Raw genomic sequence first — 25,809 nt, 5'->3', positions numbered from 1 at the left:
GTTGGTGGACCGCTGGCGGACTGCTGGCGGACTGCCGGCGGACCGTTGGTGGACTCCTGGCTGACCGTTGGCGGACTGCTGGTGGACCGTTGGTGGACCGCTGGCGGACTGCTGGTGGACCGTTGGTGGACCGCTGGCGGACTGCTGGTGGACCGCCTCGGCACCCCGACCACTGGGCTTAGCAAGTTTTCTGGGGGAAACCCTGCTAATCCATTTTCAGACTTTCAGTTGGTATTTATTCACATAACCACTGGTTCTGAACTGGTTCTCAACCAGTTCAGAACCAGTTAGTGGGAATGTGATAAATCTGTAGGAGGCGCCACTGAGGCCAACAACCTCCAGTTCACAGAACAGGACTTGAGGCCCATATAGACACAGAACTGTTGCATGGTTTAGTGAAAGTGAAACCAGAACCGTCAGTAGGCTCTGTCATGTGACTCCAGCTGGCTCCTTCCCCTCCCCACCTGTGCTCAGGTAACCCCGGGTCGGCCATGAGTCCGGCTGGAGCCACGTCTCTGGAGGAGCAGCAGTACATGGAGAAGCTCAAGCAGCTGTCCAAATACATCGAGCCGCTTCGCCGGATGATCAACAAGATCGATAAGAACGAAGGTGAGCGGCTGACCTTTGACCTCTCTTTGCAGATGATTAGTTCCCCTCTGAGGAAATCCATCAGCAAGGCATTATTTATGACATGAAATGTTTATTTAAAATTGGAATAAATATTATTTAATCTTCAATTCCTTTTGTATTTAATTTATTTACTTGTTCTGTTTTTATCTTAATAAAATATTTATTGTCTTTGCAAAATCTTTTAATTGTAATTATAATTTTTGATGTTTTTTTTTATTTATGTATTAAAACCTGGTTTCCATGGAAACGGATCATTTCTAAAAAACTCATTTATAAAAAACATTTTTAAATCTGAAAATAATAAAAACTTCCTCAGACATTTTAAAAATATTAAAATCTCCTGGAGACGAAAGTTAAAATCAGTCTCTTAATTTGAGGTTTCTAGGTTTTAAATATTTTAAAGGTAAATTTCTGAACCAGGAAGCTGTCGGAGGTTCGGTCCACATTTATTGATGAGCATTTATTACATGAAATTGTACAAAGACAGGAAGTTGATGTTTGTGTTGTTGTGCTGCCAGACAGGAAGAAAGATCTGAGCAAGATGAAGAGTCTGCTGAACATCCTGACTGATCCAACCATCAGGTACCGGTACCGCCTGCAGAACTTTGACACCAGAACGGCCATTTTGACCTCACTTCACTCAGGCTGCTGAAACTTAAACTCAATACCGATGCCAAGAAAAACATTTTACACCATGGCACAAATTTCTTAATCATTAAGAAAAACTAAGAATAAAACTGTAATCTCCTTAATGAGGACAAACCAGGGAAGAATTCAGCCATTATTTCTGAAAATATGTCATTTAAAATCATCATCTCTCTGTTTAGTAAAGCAGTAAGCAAGATGGTAAAAGTGTTCATGTTATGTTAATAACTGTTCAGTGTTATTTCCTTCAGTTTGCATCTTCCCTCTTTGGGACAATAACAGATATTTCTATTCTAATATCCTTTATGGAAGTTAGTTTTCAGCTGCGTATCTTTACTGTGTTTCCTGTTGATAAATATTAAGTTTACTACAGAGGGACAAATAAAGGGTCTTTGTACCCTAAAGTAAAATATTTACTGTGTCGATGATTAGCCTGCTTAGCTTAGCTTAGCTTAGCTTAGCTTAGCTTAGCTCTGGACAGCTCTTCATGGCTTAGCGTCGTTATGCCAACTGTTTTCGACTTGAAGTCAATATGTTTGACTCGTTATAGAAAGCACTTTGCACACAACTGATACTTTCCCACTTTTCTCCTTTATGACTTAGATACCAGGAGTTTTGTGCCGTAGTCGGCGCTGCTGCTCATTATTACTGGCGAATGTAAAACTAAAGGAGCATTTCCGCCACCTACTGGCACGGAGTGTGAACTGGAACATAAAAGGACATGAAAAGGTGTGGAAAGGGAGCAATTTATAGCCTTCAATATAAATTGGCTTCCAGTTTTGAAACGCTAATTTATGAGCGCGGATGTGAACAGAGCGATGGAGAGGGAGCTCCGGCCGAACGCCGCCATCTGTCCTGCTTTTATCTCACCCGGGAAAATCAAACTACAACAGCACAAAATGGCCAAAATAGATCAAAATTATAGTATTTCATTTGTCTGTTGCACTTAAAATTTGAATTATTTATTTTACTGAAATTTTACACAATTTTATTTGATGGCGTCAATAAACCAGGCAGTCAGAGTGAGCGCCATGGCTGGTCTGGAGTTAGACAGGAGCAGCCTGCAGGTGAAGGAGTCTGTCTGGTTCACCTGCAGCTGCTTTGTCCTTCTGGCCTGCAGGTGTCCTCTGAAGACGCTGCAGAAATGCGAAATCGCTTTGGAGAAGCTGAAGAACGACATGGCCGTGGTAAGAAGAGCTCAACTTTCTGCTTCAGCCTTTTCCGCCTCGCTGGAGCTCAAACCCTGACTTGATCCGTTCAACTGTTATTTTAGCATCTTTTCTTATCACGTCCACATGATGAGGACATAAGGAGGTCCTGTGGTGGAAAATGTTATTTTCATTTAATATATGATGACTTTTCAACATAACCCCTTCTTTTGATTATAATAAAATATTCAATATTTATTAATCACATAAAATTTCAGTTTATTCTGACAGTTGTGTTTTTTTCCTTTGGTTATTTTCTAAGAAACTTTCATTTCTTGTCATTACACCAACTTAAGGAGCAAAGAACATAAGGCAGATTATTAGAAATAACATTTAAATAAATCATTTTAACTTATATTAGAAAAAAAAAATAAGATTAAAAGATTTATGTTATTTTAGTTTTGCATGTTTTCCTCATCCTCTCTGCCCTACAGCGCCCCCTTGCGGCCTGTAGAAACACTGCTCCATGTTGTTCGACTCCAACTTCACTGAATATTGTTTAGAATCATAAAAATCCTAAAATAAAACGACGTCTGAGTTTCAGCGTTTGCTAAAGCAAAGTTTCTCCTCTCTGGCTCGTCCCATCAGTGTTTCTGTCTTAATGGCGGTTCTCGGTTCTGACAGGATTCCCGTCTGTTTCAGCCGACGCCGCCCCCCCCTCCGGTTCCCACCAAGCAGCAGTATCTGTGCCAGCCGCTGCTGGACGCCGTCATGGCCAACATCCGCTCCCCGGTCTTCAACCACTCCCTGTACCGGACCTTCGCCCCCGCCATGAGCGCCATCCACGAGCCGCCCATCACGTAGGCCCCGCCCCCCGCTCTACGCCGCTTCGCCTCACCCCTTCTGACCCCTTCTCTGTTCCCCAGGGGGCCCAACGTCTGCGGGAGGAAGAGGAAGCACGAGGAAGACGAGCGGCAGACCATCCCCAACATCCTGCAAGGGGAGGTAGCGCGCCTCGACGTCAAGTTCCTGGTCAACCTGGACCCGGCCTTCTGCAGCAACAACGGCACCGTGCACCTCATCTGCAAGCTGGGTGAGACGCTGTGATTGGCTGATGGATCCTCTGATTTAGCTCCAATAATTACTATTATTGATTAGATTCATGTGAGAGAAATGGAGAATTAAATGATAAACTAGGAAGCTGAAAGTCTGCAGCTCAAATCTGAGTTCAGGAAGTAGACATCTACCTGATGATGATGATGATGAGGAGACCTAACAAACCAGCATGTTAACTGGGGAGTTAAAAGCTCTCCGTGCTCAGAATAACCAGCAGCTGCTTGGTTCAGCGAAGGAGTAAGTTTCACTTTCCTCCACATAAATCAGGCTGAACTGCAGAACCGTAGCAGTCAGCGCGATTAGCCTGCAAGATCTTTATTCCGATTTCCGACCTAAAGACATTCCAGTTATGGCGGTCGCTCTGATCCGATCTTCCTGCTGTCAGTTCAGACTGATCTGAGTCACTCACGTCGGCTGTGATCAGTAACGATGATATTCAGCATGTTGAATCGTCTCGGCCTGCTGTCGCAGTGCATGTCGTCCCAGAGGACCAAGGAGAGCGCCGCCTGGTGAATGTGACGTTTAGCCGATCGGAAAGTGAAGCAATGGAAACATGGAGGGGAATCCAAAACAACCGCCATGACGCACCAGAAAGTTCAGTGGACGTTGTAAAAAAAAAAAAAAATCTACAAAATAGCTTCACTGCTTTTTTCTTGTCAGCCATGTTTTTTGACTCTGGACTCTCGTTTGATCTCGAGAGATTTTGTGAGATTTCCCATCTGATACTGATATACATAAACCTGTTATAGCAGTTTTATTTCTTATTGTCATGTGTGATCTCTAAGCTTTGAAAAATCAACCAACTATTTCTAAACCAGGCTTCAGCAGCAGGACGTTATTCGATCCATTAGTTCTCTCAACAGTTTGATTCTTAAATAATAGAGATGTTCTCTCCGTCCTTTGGCTCAGGCACTGAGGAAAAGCAATGGAGGACAGTTTAAAGGAAGTGATTTTAGGTTTAATGTGACCAGCTGCAACTCCAAGGCACCGCCCATATAAGGAAGTGCTTCCTGCTGTTTCTTTCACCAGAAATGCTGCAGGATATCAGATTTGATCATTTTCTACCATAATGCGTTAGCTGTAATCGTTAGGTTTTCATCAGCTCCAGTTCTGGTTTTGTCACCTTGTTGCTCTTTGTCCCCAGACGATAAAAACCTGCCCAGCGTTCCTCCGCTGCAGCTCAGCGTTCCTGCAGACTACCCGGATCAGAGTCCGCACTGGGCCGACGACGGAGACCAGTACGGTGAGGAAACGGGATTCCAGCGTCCTGATGGGTTTATTTCTCCAGGATTGAATCTGCGGCGCCTCTGAAGCGTCTAAATGTTTCTGCTGTGTCTCAGGTGCCAACGGCTTCCTGCAGACGGTCCACAGGAACATGACGTCCAAACTGCTGCAGCTTCCTGACAAACACTCGGTGACGGAGCTGCTCAACACCTGGGCCCAGAGCGTCCGGCAAGCCTGCCTGTCCGCCGCCTGAAGCCCCGCCCACTGCTTGGAGCTCCGCCCACTCAGCCACCACAGTATCTCACTACATTCAGGTCCGGTTCAAACTTCACCGGATTAAATGAACTGCTGCTCACCTGGTTACCTGGCAATCAATCAGCCGCCAGCCCTGAATGCATCACACTTTAGTTTTTCTGTCAAACGTTTGAAACCCGGCAACAAATAAAGATTTATCTGCTGTTTTTATAAATAAAATCCATTTCATCATGAACTTCAGTGTCACTTCTCTGGTTTGTCTCTCACTAAAGTTTTTACGCCCCATTCAGCTGAGGCCAGAGTTCAAGCAGCTCAGGTTGCTTAAAGGTATCAGTCAGGGCAAGTGTGAGTTAATCAGATTTCTATGATAGGGTTAATTCATTTCTCTTGTTTGAAACTGATTAGTTTTGAGAAACTTGGAGTTTCTCATTCTTAGTTCTTTACTGATAAATATCAGAGACATTAAAATTAAGTTTGAATGAATTTCTCATTTTTTAGTATTTTAGACATTTTTTCAACTATTCCCATGTTTTCTATATTCTGATAATCACCTTTTTTTCTTAGTCTGGTTCCAATATGGTGTCATAAATACGGAGCTCAGAAAAAGTATTTTTTATTTTATTTTCCTGCCTAAAATCTCCTAAAGGAGCAAATTTAACAGGTCCTGGATGCGTTAACGGGTCCCAGCGGACGGCAAGTGATGAAAGTTACAATCGGTGAATTGCAACAAAGACTGGATTTTATTTAGAGTTCGTCCTGATTCTGGTTCCGATCCGGTCCTGGTTCTGGTCAAAAGCTGAGGGAGAAGGCTCTGTAGGACAGGTTGGTGAAGACGTCGATCTTGCTGCTGCCGCCGCCGACCGTCAGCACCTGGAACACCAACACACCTGTCACCAGGTCCCGCCCCTCACCCTCAGCCCCGCCCCCTCCGCGGTGCGTTCAGGGTCTCACCCGGTGCTCAGAGCTCTTTGTGTTCAGCTGCAACGTGTTGAGGCTCGGTGGCGTGCACGGGATCTGACCTTTGACCTCTCCTCCCAGAAGGCAGTGGGAGACGAAGGCACCGTCGCCCACAGCGAGTATCTGCACACACACACACACACACACACACAGAGTGAGGCTGCAGCGCGGCCTCCAGCCTGCGGGGGTGCTGTGTGTCTCCTCACCATGTCCTGGTGGAAGGCGGCCCGGCGCTGGCAGCCGCTCAACGGGAACACCGAGGTCGGCGACAGCGAGCGCAGATGCCACAGGGACAGAGACGGGCCGCCGCCGCACAGCTGCATTGCCATAGCAACCAGTCAGTAACATGAAATCACATCTGGGTCTGCAGCTTCAACGCACAACCTCTTACCATCCAATCAGAGTCCGTGGTCAGGCAGCTGATCCACTTCCCGTGCTGAGGCCTGGCGCAGCTCTGAAACGAGAGGTCAAAGGTCAGCAGCTCTGAAAGAAGAGGTCAAAGGTCAGCTGGTCAAAGCTCAGAGCTCACCTCGTACTTATGAACCTCGATGCAGTGGACGCTCTGCCCCGTCCTGCAGTCTGAACGACACACCATCATCACCACCACCACCATCATCATCATCATCAGAACGGCCACACGGCGGCGCCGCCTGCTGCTCACCCCACATCCTTACGGCGCCGTCCTCGCTGCCAGACAGAAGCTCCGCCTCCCGCTCACGTATGCACACGCAGTGCACGTAATCCGTGTGACCCTGCAGGGTCGCCTGAAGGGGTCAGAGGTCAGAGGTCTGTCACATGACCAGACATCAGCTGCAGAAGAGGACGAAGAAGAAGATGATGCACCTTGAAGGCGCCATGCTCCAGGTCCAGGATGTGGACGTTGTTGTCCCCCGCTCCGATCGCCAGGCTGTCGTCCTGGAAACACATCGTCGTCATCATCATCATCATCAAAAAGGTACAGCCAGTCAGAGGTCAGAGGTCAGTGTGTGCTCTCACTCGAGGGTTGATGGCCATGGAGTTGATCTCTGGAATCTCCAGACTGGACCTGAAGGCAACAGAGACGTGAGACAGGAAGTGGAGAACAGACAGACAGGAAGTTGAGGACTCGTCCTCACTTGTAGTTCGGCCTCTTCGTCCACAGCGGCTTCACGTTCTGATGAGACACAAAGGTCATCATTTAACTCTTGACCTTCCAGCTGCTATGCATTAACCTATGGCAAGCTGTTAACAGCCATAATCAGACATTTCCTTAAAAACCACCTGCAGATTTTAAACCACCTGAAACACGTACTGTCATTGAACGCACCACTTTCGGCTCTGTTGGTTTCTTTCTTGTGGGAGTTTCACCACTTTCACATCACTGACATGTTGAACTGATTTTTAGTTTCTGTACCAGGTGGGTTGAATCTGTGCTGATTTTTGGCTCTGATGGCTTTCCGTAGTTTCCGTACCTTCTTGATGAGTTCGGTCCAGTTCCAGGCGCTAACCTCGCCGTTCCCTGCGCTCAGCAGGACGGAGTCGGTGGACAGCAGACTGAAGACAGGACCTTCATGAGCTGCAGAGGACAGGCAGGATTCAGAGACTCACCAGAACCGGACCAGAACCGGACCAGAACCAAACTTCTAGTTTATGCTATAAAACATTTTTTTTAATTCATCCGGGGAAAAAAACTAAAAGTTTGGTGAAAATGCCTTTTTTTGTTGTTGCTTGATTTAAAATTTTCCAAGTTAATTTGTACCCGTTGACTTGTTTTAATAACACTATGAAAACTCTCCAATATCACAGATTTTTGTTGCATAAAACAATAATCTGCAGGTTTTCTACTTTAAAAAGTTATTTTCTGTGTTTATCTTGACTCAGGTGAGGCTACAGGTGAGATTTGACAAATTTTTTTATAAATCAAGCACGCTGCTCAGTCTGGCAGGCCTCACCTGTGAACGTTAGAACAGGCTTCTGGTTGGCCGCCGTGGCGTCTGGACTGAGAGCCGCAGCCAGGCTGAAAACACAGCGTGGTGACAGGTGAGAGCTGCAAGCTGAGGACAGGTGAGGGAGGTGGGTGCGTTTGTTTCGTCTCACCTGAACAGGGCGATCTCTCCATAGTTGTTCCCAGCCGCCAGGAAGCGGCCGCAGGGAGAAAAGCTTTGGGAGAAAACCGACATGTGGAGGAGCTGCAGACAGAGAAGGCGCCACGGCGACGAGTCGTTAGTTAAAGCCAGTTGGAGAGGATCAAAAGTCACCATGGTAACCTTAAAATGTTGCTTCGGTGAAAACTTTCAGGAAATTATTAAAAACAAACACATTTATGAATCTGATATCTCAGTCAGCTTTTCTGGGTAACCCTGAACCTCCTCAGAACCAGAATCAATGTCTTCAGTCAGAGGCTTCTACATATTCGCTGTGACACAGACTGCTACAGGAGATTCTTCCTGCTCAGAGCCGTCATCATCTACAACAGCTCTGAAGAACCTGATGGGAGTAAAGTAGCATTCAGTTTCCCTCTGGGGGAGCAATAAAGTACTAAAGGCCCATCTTAAAACGCGCATGCTCAGTTTTCATTTGGCTCTAATCGAGCCCCTGCAGAAACAATGACCCGGGAGGTGGTGACCTCTGACCCAATTCAAACTATTTCCTGTTTAAAACACTCTAAACTGATCTAGAGTCAGCCCGAATTAAACGCCACACCGAACCGAATCTGATAATCTTTCTAATGTTTCATTTGATATCTGGACTTTTAATTAATAAGGAAACAAATCTTATTTTTGCTTAATTTAAAACCGAGTCCTTTTCTTCGTGAAGAATAAAACTTATGCGCCCGAAAAAGGAGAAAATTAACAGAAATTTTCACTATTAACCTTTTAGCTTCTCAGCTTGTTAAAGAAAGAATTTCAAAATATTTTAATGCTGCTTCTAAAACATGATGAACAGAAACAGCGCAGCAGGTTTCTAGCGTTTCCGTCCCTGAACTTCCCAGAGATCCCACGGAAACACGGAGGAATATGGACTGAAACAAAGTTCACCTCTACGGGTCCCATCCTGGCCTCTGGATAATCCTGGTTCTGGAAAAACTGTAGGAAAAACAAAGAACTCAGGAACAAGCAGGAACCCAAACGGAGCCACAGGAGGGAAACACACGGACAGGACGCTGGAATATGACGTCAGCGCCTCAACACGGCATTCTGGGACATGTAGTCCAGCAGCGGCCAGGAGGAGCTCAGAAACTCAGAACCCATAGTGGCACCAGAACTTTACATATCTTTGAGGCGTACTGGTATTTTTATTTTGTGTGTGTGTGTGTGTGTGTGTGTGTGTGTGTGTGTGTGTGTGTGTGTGTGTGTGTGTGTGTGTGTGTTTATGCAAAAGGTCAACTCATCAGTTTTAACTTTAGAAGTTGAGAACTACCTGAAATTTACATGCAGATTTAATACGGTTTGAAATATGCGCCTCCTGCAGCTCAGGGGGTTTGTTGTTGCTGCTGCTGTTGGTTTTTAGATTATTCTATGAGGTTTTTTTTTTCACTTTTCTCTTTTCTTTGTTGTTTTCCCATCATTTGTGTTCCTCTGTTATTTGTGTTTTTGTTGTGTTCGTTATGACTGGCTGTTATAACCTCAGCTTGATGTGTTTTCCCTTTGAGTTGGGTGTGTTATTGTTTGACCACACAGAGGGCCGGCCCAAAACACAAGCAAACTAAGCTGGTGTTTAGGGCCCTTAAACCATCAGGGGCTTCCCATTGATGCTTGCTTTTTTGCTTATACTATTGATGTACACTTTTCACATTTGTTCATTGAGAATGAGAAGATAATTACATTTGTTGACATTTTCAGCATTAATAAATTAAAGTATATATTATTTTACAGTGACATTTAAAGGAATTATCTTCATTGTTAATTGTGTTGTTACAATCTAACCGTTGAATTCTTTAGATTTGAGTTTGGTTTGTTCACAAATAACTAATTATCTGTGACTGCTTTTAGGGTCAGTCAATTAAACGGAGACCTTTTTCATAAATATGTGTTAAAACTGTTCATTAACTGGAAGAGGGGCCCCACATCAAATTCAGCTCAAGGCCCCATTCAGACCTAGGTCGGTCCTGACCACACAGATTCATTTACATAATTACCAGACTAATATCTGAAGATGTTTTCCTTTGAGGCGGGGTTCGGTTCGGTTTGGACCTTGATGCCGCGGAACGCTGTCATGTTTGGGATCATGCGCCGCGCCGCTCGGCTCGCCGCGCGCGGCAGCGGCAGGAAGTGTGCTGCTGAAGCGGCGGCGGGGGGACACAGCAGAAAAAGTCGGAGGGTGAGCAGGAGGAGAAAATAAGCATGTCTAATCTGTGAAAGGTGCACAATCTGCGGGTCCAGGCCGTGCATCCTTCTGCTGGCGGGCGCAGAGGCCAATCGAGGGGTGAGTTTGTGGCGGAAAACGGAGGAAAGCCGATGTTTTCCATGAAAGGGGGGCCGCGGTGTGTTTGTCGGGATCTTTGTGTAGCTCGGAGCTAGCTGCGCTGCCAACCGCGGTTAGCTGCTGCAGCGGAGGCAGCTTTCCGGCACTAAATGTGAAGGAAATTCCGAGACCAGCCTCCAAGCTGGACACGCAGCTATGCGGGACTGCTGGACGTGCGTTTTTCTCTTGCTGTTTGGTTGTGCCTAACTTCCGCTTTTCTGTTTTCTCTCATCGCGGAGATGCTAATCGCTAGCCAGGCGCTAACCGTTAGCTCGGCCGAGCATCAGCTCCCTCCTCCGCCTCCTCTGCTCTAAATATCCGTTATTTGACTCTGAAATGACCGCGGGATACTCTTCCGGGGTTCGGCACCATATTGGGTCGGTGGACTGGGCTTGGAGCTCGGCTGGATCAAAGAGGGTCTGTGTTTGTGATTAAAAAGCGAGCTAACCCCGTTAGCTGCGGTAAAATGGCTCGGCGTCGCGGCTGAAAGCCATTTCAGATATTCGTGGGGTCTCAGTGGGAGTGGGCTGATGGCTGCAGGTGGCGCCCCGCATCATGTCGGGAACACTCGGTGCTCCGCCGCGCCGCGCCGGCCGCCCCCCGCAGCGCAGCGGGTGACGGAGCGCGGCTCCCCGCTCAGACAGGAAGGTCCGCGGCTGGAAATGTCGGATCGCCCCGCTTTGTCCGGATGGACTCCTGCCGAGGCCGAACCGGGGCGGGAGGAGACGGGCCAAGGTCAGGCGGCCCCGGGCGGCTGTCTGGGTCCGGTCCGGCTCTGTTCGGGCCAGGAATCGGGTGGGGAACCGGAGCAGCAGCGGGACCGTTAAAGCGGGTCAGACCGGGGGTGTGTGAACGGAGCCGGGCCGTTCCGGTCGGGTTGAGGCCTCAGCAGGTTTGTTTACATGATGAGCTGAAGGGAAAGTTGTGATTGGCTGCAGCTCAGCTTCACACCTGAACTCTGAACCCGCTGCTGCAGCATCATGCTGAGGTGTGAACAGTTCCCTGGAAAACCGGCTTCTGGGGTCATAAACCGGACCAGAGCCACCATGCCAGTATCACCGGGTGTCAGTTGTTTGGTAGTAGGCCCGTCGCAATAAACAATAAATAAAAACTAGCTCAGTAATTTCCATTTTCATTATTTATCGTTTTTCTCTTTCTACCAAAATCTGAATGATAAAAGTCTTCAGCCTGGTGTTTTGGTCTCGACTCGCCATTTTTTTCTTTATTTTGGATATTTAAAATGTCTTCCAGTTCTCGTGTTAAATGTTAAGTAGATTTTTTCCATGAATTAATCCTTTTATTTCTGTTAATTATGATGGTTTTCATTAAAAATTAAAATATTACATCAGACTGATAAAAAGCTGGTTTTAAAAACAGAAGTGTGGATTGATGAAAAGTGTGTTTAATACTTATAGACTATTTCAAAATGTGCTTTTAACAATAATGTATAATAATATATAATATCAGCTTAAATATGAGTATAAATAAGTTTATTGGTGTTGGTGGTTGTCTGATTGGTTGCATCAGAAAAACTTGAACTTTTATTTTTCTAACGTTTGCAGTCGGTTCTTAGAGGATGCAGGAAAACCGTCCAGCTGTTTACACTTATCGGTTTTTATTGATTTATTATCAGCATGGAGCCCAAATCTGGACCAAACTCTGAAGATGGTTAAGCATGTAAACATTCACTAATAGTCTCTGTGCTATGAGTTGGTCGTATGGACTTAAAGTTTTAGGTAACACTTTATTTGAAGGGGTGAATAAGACTGTCATGACACTGTCATAAACATGACAACACATGTCATGAACATGAATAAGCCTTCATGAATATTTATGACTGTTGTCATAAAGCGTCATTCGGTAAATTATGACACTTTTAATACAAAGTTGACATTATTCAAAATATCTTTGTTATGACAACTTGACATTAACCAAGAAATCATTACTGTTTAAACTTTACCTTTAATAACATAAAGTTACCTAAAATCAGTAATACTTTTATAACAAATTTATATCAGTAATGATTTCCTGGTTAATGTCAAGTTGTCATAAAAAAGACATTTTGAATAATGTCAACTTTGTATTAAAAGTGTCATAATTTACCGAATGACGCTTTATGACAACAGTCATAAATATTCATGAAGGCTTATTCATGTTCATGACATGTTATGTCATGTTTATGACAGTGTCATGACAGTCTTATTCAACCCCCTTCAAATAAATTGTTACCAAGTTTTATCCTGATATCTTGTGATGCTATTGTGATGATGATAAAAGTGACAATACACTGCAAAATCACAAAATCTTACCAAATATCTTTGGTGTAGTTTCTGGTGCAAATATCTTAGTACACTTGAAATAAGACAAAAATAACTTTCATTTTTATATTGATGAAAAGGTTTTATTCCTGCTGGCAGATTATTTCACTTATAACAAAACATTTTTCCTGATGGTGGAATTAGAACTTTTTCATCAATATTGAGGAATTATTGACTCATATTTCATGCTGAAAAGTTACATTTAAGATATTTGTATTAGAAATGGTATTTGTGTTTTCTATAAATATTACTAAGGTTTTGTTTTGCAGTGTAAAAACTATTGATTATTTGTTTTTTTTAGGTAACTGTGTCTGGATGGCACAACAATTATAGCTTCACAAATTCAAATAACGCTTCTGAAAAACTTTCCCATTTGTAATGAGCGACTTTAGAACATCCACACAAAGAAGAGTGATTGATATCAATAAACTGCACACAGTAACTGTATTTCCTAATGTATTGGTATTTATTGATGCTTTCGTTAAACAAACAGTGGAGAAAATAATGAAACTATTGCTGATAAGGAAAGTTTTGGGTTTTTTTAAACTTCATTAATTGGAATTTATTGTGACAATGATAAATCAAAATTCTAATAAGAAATTTATTATGATAGATGATGATGGATGAATGCCCAGCCCTACTGTGGTTTCAACCATAAATAAGAAAACCAAAAGGTTTATCTTCTTGTGAGAGAAACTGGAGGGACAGAGAGGACGTCCAGCTCTGAGTGGGATCTGCTCCTGTTTGCTGTTTTATTGTACATCCTGTTAACCTGCAGGCAGGTGAAGCGCTGATGGTCACATGACCCAGAACAAACACGGGCCGGGTCAACACTGGAACCGGCTGCTTCCTGCTGCTTCAGGCAGCGGACCAGTCAAACCCAAACTCCTTCCTCCTCTTCCTTCAAACAGGAGCCTGATTTTAACTGGGCCAATATTGTCCCGTCTGGCTGCCACAGGATGTCCAAAGTGTGGCCCGGGGACCGTCTGCAGCCCTCAGAATGATTCTATGCGACTCCCAACAACAATCGCAGCTTTGGCCCAGCAGAGACACTTGAGAGAGATTCAGACACAGCTAGTGATGTTTTCACCAAGAGAAGAAACATTTCCTACAGTGGGAAATGTTATGAATAATTAATCAAGTTTTATGTTTAAAATCAAATTTCATAGTAAAACCAGCTGTCTGTGGTCTTATTGCTAAAGCTACATGGTTGCTAACAGAGGTTAGAACTGTGATTGATTTATACAAATAAACCTGCTGTATTACTGTCATTGTAACATCGAACGTTGTACAATGAAATGCAATTCTCCAGTGAAAAACAATGTCTCATTAAAAACCAGACTATGAATAATTAGACTTTTCCCTCGACAAAAAGTTAACTGAAAACTCAAATGGACATAAAAACAGGCGAGGTCAAACTGGCCAGTGAGCGAGCTGATGGCTGATGGGTAAAAACGGTTTCTCAGTCTGTCGGTTGTAGCCTTTAGCGATCTGAAAAGCGGTGCTTGTCCGTGGAGCGATGTGTCTTTGTGAATTTCCTTGATGTTCTTGTAGGGACAATAAACCACAGTAAATAACATTAAATATTGTGGAAATAAGTAGTTCACATTGCACACCCCTAGTACTAACCCTTGACTTTCCCAATAATTTAACTTGTAAGCAATTTCCATCAAAACTAAAGATTTGAGTGTAGAAATCAAGAGTTGTTGTAAGGTACTTTGGATTGGAAGCCGTGTGAATCCAAAAGTAACTATGTTCTTCTTCTCTCCACAGTGATTCCTCATTGGCTGGTGTGCCCATCGTCCCTTGCTGGCCCGCCACCCCCAAGGCGGGCCGTGGTTGGCTGGATGTCCTTTGGTGGTGGAATATGGCCTGGAGTCTCAGCTAAAGAGCTAAGCAACCTTGTTTTCTCCCCTCCCCCATCCCCCCCGATACCCCAACCCTTCACTGTTCATTACTACGTTGTGAACCGTGACTCCTTCCAACTGCTCCGGGGTAGAGTACTATGGCAATGCATGATATGAGTCGTGCCAAGGGATTCCCCTGTAAAGAATGTGATATGGTCTGCCCGAGTACTCCAAGTCTTCTAGAGCATATGAAAGCACATTATCAGCAGGAAGAGAGCGGTCGTTTTGAGTGTGAACAGTGTGGACGGATTTACAAGCACGCAGCCAGCCTTGCCAACCATAAGAAGTCTCACGAAGTGGGTTCTTTCCAGTGTCCAGTCTGTACGCGTACGCTGCCGAACGCGGTAGCTCTGAAAAACCACCTTCGGATTCATACTCTGTCCCCAAGCAGTGCACACGCAGAAGAGGAGAACGAGGAGGCCCCTGAGGAGGCGGGCCACGACGAGAGAAGCTTTGGCCTTGCCCAGGACCTCTCGGATGGGTTTGGCCGTTCCCATCTGAACAACAGTGGTGTTGGACATAGTGTCCTACCTGGCCACGAGACAGACGACCACGGGAAAAAAGGCTCCCCTGAATCTGACGACGCCTGGGACAGACCGTTCAAGTGTGACCAGTGTGACCGAACCTATCGGCATCACGGTAGTCTGGTGAACCACAAAAAGTGTCACCAACAAGGAACTTTCAAGTGCTCTGTGTGTTTTAAACAATTCAGCAATCTGGCTGCGTTAAACAGCCACGAGAGGACTCACTCAAAGTTCAAGACTCCAGGGGCGACCATGGTGAGCAGCGGCGCTGGCAGCAGCCTCCACGATTCGGAGCGCAGTGCCGGCTCGCAGTCATCTCAGAGCGATGAGTCTGCCTCCTGTTTCTGCCACTTGTGTCAGATAGCGCTGCCGAACAAGGCAGACTTCCAGGAGCACATCCTGCTGCACAACACGGCCTCGCCCTCACTCGGACTGCCACGCAGCTTCCCCGGCATCATGCCTCACAATCTGAGTGCCGTGCGGTCCCCGGCTTACACACCGGCACTGGGTGACCCTCTGCCCCTACCCCCACTTCCTGCAGATAAAAGGGGCCCATACGACCCAATTATGGGTCCCCCAGTCAACAACCCCATTTACACATGTGCATACTGTGGGGCTGGACACCCAGACCTAGAGACTTTAAAAGTTCACTATCTAACCCATGATCCTCATCCACCGTCCCACAGTCAGGACAGCTCTATACTCAACTCGGACACACTCAGCTCTGGATCACAGGGCTCGGTGGCATCGCCCTCTGGTGGCCGTGTACCTCAGGCCAATTCTCCAGATGACGAAGAGCGCCGCTTCAAGTGTGGAGAATGCGGCAAAAGCTATCGGCATGCAGGGAGTCTGGTCAATCACAAACGATGCCATCAGACTGGCCACTACCAATGCACCATCTGCTGTAAGCAGTACCCCCACCTGGCGGCACTACATAGCCACCTGCGGAGCCACAAGGGCCGCCCCTCCAACCAGCCAATCGGCAACGACAGCAGCGACTGGCTGTCTCCTGAGCCACTCACTCTGGATTCCCAGCAGAGCTACGTCCAGGAGGGCAACACCACAAACACTCCAATCTCACTGCCAGGAAACCTTGGTGATTCCTCTCACTTTGTGCCGGATGGCGGCCATAGCAGCGGGTTGGACTCCCTAGAGTTCCATGATCGGTTTGACGGCAGCTCGCTTTCCCAGAGCAGCTCTACTCATCGACAGGCAGACAGACACGTGTGTGCCGACTGCGGCGAGATGTACGGGGATGTTTCAGGCATCAAGTCGCACATGTGTCCCCGCCGTGGACAGCAACAGCAGCCACCACCGCAGCAGCAGCAAAGCAACATGTCTAATGGCTTCATGGGGAACATGAACTACCACAGCTCCAGTGGGACATCCATGCCCTCCGGGAGCTCCAGCAGCATTAAAGAAGGCAGCAGCCAGAGACCCTACTCCCAGAGTGGGGGTAAGAGGATGGGCAGCAACGACAAAGAAGACGACGATGATGGAGAGGTGTATCAGTGCTCGGTATGTGGCAATCATTATGCCAGCCTAAGAGCTCTGAGAAGCCACCTTCGCAGCCATGCCAATAACCCAATAGGAGCAGGACCATCCAATCTGGATCAGGACTGGAGGATGATCTGCTCCACCTGTGGCCAGAGCTTCTCCAGGAAGCAGGACCTCCTGAATCACCAGTTAATCCACGGCCCCCAGAGGCCAGACGGCCAGCAGCAGGGTATCACCGGCGGCTCAGCCAATGGCAGTGACAAGATGGATGGACGTAACCACATATGTGTGGACTGTGGCATGTTTTTTGCCGACCAACACCACCTGGTCACTCACTTGTGCCCTGGTAAGAACCGAGGAATGAATAAGTCTGGCCTAAATGGAGGCAAAGGGATGTCTGGCGGTGAAGGTGTAGCTGGAGCCAGTGGTGATGGGCGCAGGCCAATGGTTGATCAAAGTGACAAACCACACAAATGTGACCAGTGTGGACGAGGATACAGACACCCCTGCTCGCTCCTCAATCACAAGAAGTCTCATAAAACCGGCGTTTTCCGCTGCCTGGTGTGCCAGAAACGCTACTACAACCTGCTGGCGCTAAAGAACCACCAAAGGACCCACTTCGACCTCAAAAGGTACGCTTATAGTTCAATTTTAAATGTCGTGAAAAAGTGGGCTTAAAAAATGGGTGCTATGGAGAATTATATTACATCATCTGAAATTCCACAAGAAATCTCAAAACATATTAACTAATCTGTGAATGGTTAAATATGATCGTAAATGTCTTAAAAGCTAAACTCTGCAACTTATTTGAAAAATAAACATGTCTTTAGTTTCCAAAGACATCATGCTGTTTTTCAAAGAGATGAACAAACACTATGTTAATAGAATTGTGGGCTACATGCTAAACAACCCAACATCAAGCCCTTTGCAGCGGGCCAGTGCAGCTGCGCATTCTGGGCAAGGGTTAGGGATGCCGGAGCATTGATCAGTTGATCGGTAGGATGGTCATGAAATCACTGGCAACCAATAATTGCAATGCCAATTTCCATTATGAGTGCTTATGCAGGTTTTTGCCCACACCTTTGGGTAAAGGGAAGACTCATGCCGGTCCACTCTTTGAGCAGTCCTGGACATTAAGGTCATCACGGTCTTGTTGTTGCTCAGTCTTTTGTGACTGAACACCACTGGTCTCAAAGGAGTCAGACCTCATCTGCACAGGATCGTTTACTATTTGCTAAGTGAAAAACTTGTTTGTTGTTGGCCTCACCAGAGACTTCAGCTAGCAACAGCATGAGCCTCCAGCCAGAGAGGGTGATCAGTCAATGCACTTCCAGCCTAAGTGAGGTTTCCTGTGTTGAGTTAAATTAAGCCGTGGTGGTGGCCTTCCGTAATTTCTTTAATTCTGCATTCCCACCAGCCCGAGTTAACCTGCTTTAATCCAACTCCAGTGTTTCTGCCTAGATAGTTCATTTGGGCAGATTGAACTATGATGGAGACCAAAAAAGTGAACTCTGGTCCGCTTACAAACGTAGGTAAAATCTGAGGCCTCTCCATTTTTGTTCACATTTGGTAAAGAGGGAAGTTGTGCTCAGTGTCTTCTTCAGAGGTTTTTGTGTCATTTCTTTCAGTGGTTCTTGGTTCAGCGCCCTGAACTAAGGCGAGGGGGGACAGGTTGCTCAAAGGGTTTGGTTGGTTTGACTCAGTGCAGCATGTGAGAGAGTCATACTAACTGAAAATATAACAAATATTGTACCAGTCAAACCAATACCAAACTATCAGTTTCAACTCTGCAATTTTAACTCCCTCAGATCCCAAAGACTTTGGTTTCAGATCCTTCCTCTGCTGGGTTGAGTGGCCGTTGTTTTTGGTTGGGCCTGTAATTGGTTGTCTTCAGACCCATGGCTTGAGAACATTCTACATGATGTTATGCTATGTTACACTGAAAGATTAACTCTGCTTATGTTGAAATACTTGGCATGCCTTGGATTACGTGCCTTGATTCAGTTTAGACCAGGCTTCAGCTTGGACCTTCCAGATATGTTGTTCTTCATTCAGATGCAGCTTTGCTAACCTAAGTCCTGCTGCCGTCCTGTTTTAGAGAGAGAGAGTTTCTCTTTCAACTCTTCCAGTCATTCTGGTTCAGTGCCAATACCATTAACCTTTAACCTGCTAACTAAGGCCATTAGAGATGGAGCTCTGGGGTGTTTGGTCATTTCTGTCAGCTTTGGACTGAATCTGTTGGGATGTCTGCTGTCTGAGGTGTTTTTCTGTAGAGTAAGAAATGTCAAATTCTTTAGAAATGATTACCTTATTCTCCAGTTGTGGGATTGTTCATGCTTTTTAGTTACAAGCAATGTCTAGATGATTAAGAAAACCTAGTCAACACAAGCATCCATGTAGTGGTAGGACTTCTGTTAGTTTATTGTCTGCCAAAGTACACTGAATGCGTCACAATGTGCAATTGAAATTGGTTGAAAGTAATGCTTCTTATGTCATTGTTTTGAAGAACTTGATCATGTTGGTTTAGCCAGTCTACTTTTTAAGATAAAAACATGGGTTCAAGAAAGTATCCTTGTGGAACCCCAGAGGCAGTATTTCACTTACTTCTCTCTGCTAACAGTTGTATGTAGTGCAGAATTTTCTCTTGTAGAAACATTGTGGTTGTTATGCGTCTCCTTCACGTTTTGTCGTCCCTGCTCCAGGCACAAGTGTGAGGAATGTGGCAAAGCCTTCAAGATCCAAAAGCAGCTCATCAACCACCTCCGTCTCCATGAGGAACACCGGGCCAAAGGTCTCGTCCGGACCGGTCCCAACGGTTCCCGCTTCCCGCAACCTGGACCATCTCAAATGCAGACAATGAGAGCGGAGTCCTCAAAAGGCCCACTCATGGGGGTCAAGTACAGCCATCAAGGCTTTAAGAAGCCTTACTCGTCGGCCGGGACCTCCAGGCCCCAGAAGTTTGACCCTGCTGAAAGTGGGCGAAGACCTTTTGCCTGTGAGGAATGTGGAAAGACGTACCGCCACGCCGGCAGCCTGGCCAATCACAAGAACCTTCATAAAATTGGAGAGTACCACTGCAACGTTTGCAACTCCACGTACCCCAACCGGTTGGCCATGAAGAACCACCTCCGCCTCCACTTTGCCCAGAAGAAGCACAACTGTCAGGAGTGCGGTAAAGGTTTTCGCACTCAGCGGCAGCTTGCCACTCACACTACAGCTGGCTTGTGTAAAGGCCCGCAGGGCCCTGGGGCCCAAATGGACTTTGAGTGCGACGGCTGCTGCGAAGGATTTGCCACGGCTGACGAGCTGTCTGCTCACGACTGCCCAGCTCAGCACCTTCCTTCGTCTTCCTCCACTAGCAGCTCGGCCAACATCAGCATGGAGAGGAGCTCTGTGGACATGGACTCTGACGAGCGGCCGTACGCCTGCGACCTCTGCAGCTGCACCTACAAGCACGCCAGTTCCTTGCTCAACCACAAGCACACCCACAAGACCGGAAACTTCCGCTGCAACTTCTGTGACAAGCCCTACACCAATTATATGGCCTTGCGCAACCACATGCGCATCCACACACAGCGCAAAAAACACATCTGCCACACGTGTGGGAAAGCTTTCCGGTTGGCAAGGTTCCTGCGTAACCACCAGAAGGTGCATGAGGAGGGCGCCACGCCGTTCGGCTGCCCCAGCTGCGGGAAGAGTTTCCAGGGGAGGTCCGGTCTGGCCCGGCACCGCTGTGGGGACAACCAGGTAGGCATGGAGGTCAGGAGGAAGGCCGCTGCACCCCCAGGAGAGGGAGAAGAGTGTCGGTACACGTGAGTTCTCGTCAGTTGTTTGTGATTCTTCGAAGTTCGAACAAAAAGAAGTAGTGCAGATAAATTTAGGTCTCTACGTGTCTATTACAGGTATATGATCTCCAATCCGGCTTCCTTGGGACCATACGCGTGCCGGAATTCGGATTTTTCTGAAGTTTGGACAGATTGAATTAGAGACCAGATAAGTCATCCCCGTTTGCTTTCAGTTAGCATATCACACATTGTAGTTTGTAGGCTGCCTTCAATCATTCATGTTATGTTCAGATGTTGTTTACATGCTGTTTTCTTCTCTGACTGAAGCTTTCCTTTGATTGTGTCTGATCTGATGGCTGCTGAGCAGAATGAGGCTGCTGCATTTTGATGTTTGTTTGGGAAGAGCAGGGAGTATTTGGAGCTAGCTGCACTGCACATGTCCACACGTCGGCATTACCAACCGGGAATTTAGCGTAGCTGTGGCCGGTTCTTCCAATGGGCAGCAGACTCGCTCAGTGCATCCCTTTAGGTACCGAGGCAGACCGAGGCTGTGTGTGCAGTGCAGGAAGCAGCAGATACTTCCCACTTTCCTCCTGCTTGTGTGTCCATGTCCCCTGTCCACACAGCAGTCCCCCCCAGTGACCTGTGTAGAAACGTTAGCTGGTGCACCAGTTTGTAGAAAGCTCTGAGCCGGATTTCAGATCATATACCTGTATGTAAACTTTATCAGGTGTTGTTGCATGTCTGCCTCCCATCACTAATTTTTCTGTGTCTCTTCCCCGCCCCTCTCCCCTCTCTCCTCTTACCGTTTGTCTCTGCACAGATGTGATCAGTGTGGCCGCTCCTATCGCCACGCCAGCTCCCTGCTCAACCACAAGAACACCCACACCGTCGGCATCTACCACTGCGCCGTGTGCCTCAAGACCTATAACAACCTGCTCGCCCTCAAGAACCACCGCCGCATCCACTCTGAGACCCGCCGCCACCGCTGCCATGACTGCGGGAAGGCGTTCCGCGTCTCCTCGCAGCTCTACAACCACCGGCGGGTCCACCAGAAGCAGCGGGAGCTGACCTGCCGGTCCTGCCAGCGAGCCTTCCCCACGCAGGCCAGCTTCAGGCTCCACATGGAGATCACCCACGGCCAGATGCCGCAACCCCGCCAGCCCAGACCCCAGCAGCACCGGCCGGGCGGCTCCCAGGAGCTGGGCTGGGGGTCGGGCCTCGACCTCACCCTCATGCAAGAGCAAGGACTCAATCCCGGCAGCTTGGCTAAAGGCCGCGGCCGCGAGAGCAACGATGAGGTCGCCAAGCCCCACATCTGCAACCAGTGCGGACGCTCGTACCGCCATGCTAGCTCGCTGCTCAACCACAAGAACAGCCACAAGACTGGGACCTTCTTCTGCTCCTCCTGCCAGAAGGAGTTCCCCAACCTCATGTCCCTCAAGAACCACCGCCGCATTCACACCGAGCCCAAGCGTTACCAGTGTCCAGACTGCGGGAAGTCGTTCCGGGTGTCCACGCAGCTCATCTGCCACCGCCGGATCCACACCAAGGAGAAGCCTTTCTCCTGCCAGCAGTGCGACAAGCGCTTCTCCTCCAAGTCCAACCTGCGGCACCACATGAAGGTGCATTGGAGCGGCACCACGCCACCGCCGTCGGCCATGGCAGCGCCCAACTACCTGGGCATGCCCGGCGGACCTTTCGTGTAGTCTGAGTGGGTGTCCAGCGCTGACGGTGCCAAACCGTAGCTGAACCTTCGTCCTCCTCGGTGTGTGGTGGCAGTGTGTGTGAGGACAGATAAACACACACACAGACCTTCTGCTAACCATGCCTCCCTGCATGATGCCCCCCCACAGCTGCAGCACCTGAGCCTGACCCGGACTGTGGGGTCGTTGGGTCGCTGCTGGTTCCTCTGGTGGCCTTTGTCAGTGTTTTAAAGCCTTCTCACTCTGAAACGTAGCACGAGTGGAGCTTGGCCGTCGGACCTTCACGCCCTGCTGTCGGGCAGCAAAGACTCATGGGACTTTTTCAGACTTAAGACGTGTGTGTGTGTGCTGTAACAGAGAGACACTTCCTATTATCTGGTTCACACACACGGACTCAGAGCGGATGTTTTCTGTGCCAACAAGTTGTTAAAACGCATTTCATTCGCATTAATCAAACCACAGATACGTCTTTGTATCCAACACTGTCTGGATTTACCGTAACAAGTTCTCCTACTGCTCTTCTTTCCTCCGCCGCTGACGCTTCACTGGAAGTTTGATGTTTGGTGCTGGATCAGTCTCAACATTCCTGGTCCAACCCTGAAACGGTGCAGATGCTGGAAGAACGTCTGTTTGCTGCGGTGGCTCAGAGAGCTCAACTTCAACTTTACAGATTTCCAGTTACAACTTTGAGCTGAACTGGGTCAAATTAAGTGAATTGGAGGAAAAACATCAGAAATTTAATTTTCAGAAAGAACAGCCAGCTTTTTATTTATATTTTTATAGTAGTGAGACTCAATTTAAACCTGTTAATTTCAGGGCCTGAAATTAACTTGCAACTTAATCAGAAAACTGGCAACAAAGTAAACATTTTCAGTTTAAAAAAACATTTTTTGCTGCTAAATTACTGACTAAGTTCTGGCTCTGGAGACTTTTCCTCCTCCACCAGAACCAAATCCGGGTTAAAGTCTGAAGTCCTGGTTTTGCTTCAGCAGCTTCTCCATTAGTAAATGTTGCGATGCCTGTTTTGCACCAGTAGAGGGCGACGATATTAAAAACCCAGCGCAGTTCTGGGCCACAGATGATCCGACATCAGTTTCTGAGATGAACTTCCCTCTACTGTTATAAATATCAGCAAAACGTTATTAATGCACACAGCGCATGTAAAAGCTCCATATTTAACCTTCATATATTTCTAAAAACATGTTGCTGAAAGAAACATTTTTAACTTATTACAGATAATTAACTTGTTTTTTAAACTTCACCCACAAAAACTGAACATAAAAACCATATTGGGGATAAAATGACGTGTTAAAAATTGATCATCTGAACAGTTCTATGAGCTGATCCTGAAGATTCGGTTCCCTTCAAAGAGCCGGAAGTCCTATCGCTGGTCAGAACCCGGTTTACTCTTCATGCTAGCAGAACCTGACGGGCTGAGTGGATCAGAACCGGAACCGCACCGTAGTTTGCCAATCACAGCGTTTTTCTCAGATCAGACCAGAACCGGGTTCTGGTTCCGAATTGGACTGTGGAGTTTTTTTCTTATGAGTTTTTCTGAGCCCGATCATCTGGTTCTCCTCCGACTCGAACCGGAAATTCCTCCATGTTTGTCCTGCTGGCTGCAGCGCCACCTGCTGACTAAACCATCAGAACCTGCAGTCCGTGTGTGTGAACTGGATCCCAAACTCTCATCTGCGGCTTTGACCGAAGGAAGCAGATCCTGTAGTAACTCATTTATTTATATGAAGCTGATTATTGATTATTGATGATTAACTCGTGTATCGGACCGCGCTAGTGTTTAGGCTGTGTGACTTTAGAGCCGTGTCGATGTGAAGCACCCCTCCGCTCGGAGCCGACGGACTCATCCGGATCCTGCCTTCTTCACCCCGTGACGTCACGCCGACTCCCTGCTTCCGGACGGACTTCCCGGCCGAGTCGGCGGGACGCCCGGCTCTGTCCCACTTCCTGTATTTATTGGTGTTTCTTTCCCGTTTCCCTTATTTAACTGTTGGAAGCCTGTGTGTGTCTGTCAGCGTGTCGAGGAGCACCGGTGCTAGTCAAAAAATAAAGTGAAAGCCGTGCAGTGACCGTCAAGTGCTGTAGGAGTCCATGTGATCTAGAACACAGAAATATCCCCATCCGCCGTCTGTCCTCCGACACTTCCTGCCTGCATCTCAGTAGATTAGAGAAGAAGAAAGTTTGGAGCAGCTGTAATCCTCCGTTTGAAGCTCAAACTTTGTTTTCATGCGTATATATGATGTAATGCTTACTATACACTTTTATAAACTATGTTTTGATAATTCATTTCTTAACAGAGAACTTGTCCATATACTATAACCCTTACTGCTGAGTACTGAAAATAAATAGATGAGAAAAAAATAATCAGTTTACGAGTCTGATTCCTGGTGAAACAGTCCAACAACATCCCCGACAATTGTACGGAAGGCCAGAAGTGTCACAATTTAATAAAAAAATTACATTTTAATTTTATTATTACATTATATGAATTCTGTTACACAACTTATTTTTTGTCCCTCATTGCAGCACAATATGGATTTCTCTGTGATGGTCATGGAGTGCAGTTAACTTCAGACAAGAGTAATGGGTTAAATAGGATGTGCTAAATCCTGTATAAAATATCATGTATTTAATAAATTATTCATACTTTATAGTTACTCCACCTATTGCATATTTTGTTTTGTATGTTTTATAAATAAGAAGTAGAAATATTCTTTTGTTGGATTGTGGCACTTTTGGGTCTCCATACATGGTTCATGTTTTTCTCAGTTTTGTGTGGAGAGTGAAGAGTGCTAAATTATGAGTACTTCTGAAATAATTAAACATTCATTTTTTTAAAAAACTGGAAATAAATGGAAATTAATTATATGTACCTCAATTAAATGTTTTTCATTTTAAGAACTATATTATTTCATAAATGATTCCATATTCCTTTGATGAAGCACAAAATGGTGGGCGGGATTATTGGGAACACTGACATCTGATTGGCTGCTTCTGCAGAGACCCTGACGTCTCTTGGCTGCCTCAGACATAAAGTAAATTAAAATGATTATTTCTTATATTATTTTTAATTGGCACTCTTCACTCTCCACAGTTTTAGTTTCCCCGTGTTTCCATCAGCAGCTGCAGAGAGGACAATCCCAGGCCAGCCACACGGGGGCGTGCAGGAGTCGCATCAAATGTTGGTGACGTTATTTTAGAGCCGATCTGACGTTTCCAGTCATGTTGAATAGTTTTACTGCTTTGGGTTGAAATTGAATTCCTCCGGTGTTCCTCACGGTTCTGTGCTGAGTCCTCTCATGATCTCCATCCATCCATCCATCCATCCATCCATCCATCCATCCATCCATCCATCCATCCATCCATCCATCCATCCATCCATCCACAAAGCAATAATGATCCCATGACGCCACAGAGTACACTGAACAATCCTTTTCTTTATTAATTTTTTGTTTCATTTCAATATGTCTGTCAGGGTTTGTTTTTTTAGTTTTTATTTTAAATTAAAATTTTGACACACTTATAAAAGACAGCATCTGCATAGAGTTGTCATCTTAAAGATCCATGAAGAGAGGAAGGGTGAGGCTGGGGGGGTGAGGAAGAGGAGGGGCGCCGGGGGGTTAAAGAAGGGGGGGG

General features: G+C 46.5%; 3 protein-coding genes across 6 annotated transcripts in view; 2 read left to right on the top strand and 1 right to left on the bottom strand.

Annotated features, from left to right (window-relative positions):
* med15 (mediator complex subunit 15) overlaps nt 1-5,263 on the top strand; it is a 14,818-nt gene extending 9,555 nt beyond the window's left edge. For 2 of the 3 annotated variants that reach the window (XM_015015263.1, XM_015015265.1), the window contains 7 exons: nt 475-609; nt 1,149-1,212; nt 2,396-2,462; nt 3,108-3,283; nt 3,350-3,516; nt 4,684-4,782; nt 4,880-5,262. In XM_015015263.1, the coding sequence (XP_014870749.1) occupies nt 475-609; nt 1,149-1,212; nt 2,396-2,462; nt 3,108-3,283; nt 3,350-3,516; nt 4,684-4,782; nt 4,880-5,016 (845 nt within the window). In that variant the 3' untranslated portion in view covers nt 5,017-5,262. Of the gene's footprint in view, nt 1-474; nt 610-1,148; nt 1,213-2,395; nt 2,463-3,107; nt 3,284-3,349; nt 3,517-4,683; nt 4,783-4,879 lie in introns of all 3 variants that reach the window. The other variant, XM_015015262.1, reaches the window with a different exon arrangement.
* Nucleotides 5,264-5,735: 472 nt separating this feature from the next.
* Nucleotides 5,736-9,150, bottom strand: thoc6 (THO complex 6). The gene is made up of 13 exons (XM_015015266.1): nt 8,993-9,150; nt 8,052-8,143; nt 7,907-7,971; nt 7,427-7,530; nt 7,091-7,128; nt 6,972-7,020; nt 6,819-6,890; nt 6,637-6,739; nt 6,505-6,554; nt 6,367-6,429; nt 6,182-6,292; nt 5,970-6,098; nt 5,736-5,888 (listed from the first exon to the last, which is right to left on the bottom strand). The coding sequence occupies exons 1-13, from the start codon at nt 9,005-9,007 to the stop codon at nt 5,808-5,810; spliced, it is 972 nt and encodes a 323-aa protein (XP_014870752.1). The 5' UTR covers nt 9,008-9,150; the 3' UTR covers nt 5,736-5,807.
* Nucleotides 9,151-10,151: 1,001 nt separating this feature from the next.
* Nucleotides 10,152-24,537, top strand: si:dkey-89b17.4 (zinc finger protein 646). Of its 2 annotated transcripts, none has more exons than XM_015015260.1 (4): nt 10,152-10,379; nt 14,510-17,296; nt 19,367-20,476; nt 21,273-24,537. In XM_015015260.1, the coding sequence occupies exons 2-4, from the start codon at nt 14,742-14,744 to the stop codon at nt 22,156-22,158; spliced, it is 4,551 nt and encodes a 1,516-aa protein (XP_014870746.1). In that variant the 5' UTR covers nt 10,152-10,379; nt 14,510-14,741; the 3' UTR covers nt 22,159-24,537. The 2 variants fall into 2 exon arrangements, with proteins under 2 accessions (XP_014870746.1, XP_014870747.1); XM_015015261.1 differs by having other exon boundaries at nt 10,198-10,274.
* Nucleotides 24,538-25,809: the final 1,272 nt, after the last annotated feature.

The sequence above is a fragment of the Poecilia latipinna genome, unplaced genomic scaffold (assembly GCF_001443285.1).
Source record: "Poecilia latipinna isolate Pla-1442-1.1 unplaced genomic scaffold, P_latipinna-1.0 Scaffold1897, whole genome shotgun sequence".
In the NCBI taxonomy this organism is placed as follows: domain Eukaryota; kingdom Metazoa; phylum Chordata; class Actinopteri; order Cyprinodontiformes; family Poeciliidae; genus Poecilia; species Poecilia latipinna.
Note: the sequence above shows the minus strand (reverse complement) of the source record. Positions and strands in the feature narration are given on the sequence as shown.

Coding starts and splice junctions, on each gene's coding strand:
- thoc6 (XM_015015266.1), bottom strand. Junction 6,891..6,971: donor CCATGGCCATCAACCCTCGA/GTGAGAGCACAC, acceptor ATGTGTTTCCAG/GACGACAGCCTGGCGATCGG. Junction 6,555..6,636: donor CGGCGCCGTAAGGATGTGGG/GTGAGCAGCAGG, acceptor TGTGTCGTTCAG/ACTGCAGGACGGGGCAGAGC.
- si:dkey-89b17.4 (XM_015015260.1), top strand. CDS start 14,742: ATGGCAATGCATGATATGAGTCGTGCCAAGGGATTCCCCTGTAAAGAA. Junction 17,297..19,366: donor ACCCACTTCGACCTCAAAAG/GTACGCTTATAG, acceptor TCCCTGCTCCAG/GCACAAGTGTGAGGAATGTG. Junction 20,477..21,272: donor GGAGAAGAGTGTCGGTACAC/GTGAGTTCTCGT, acceptor GTCTCTGCACAG/ATGTGATCAGTGTGGCCGCT.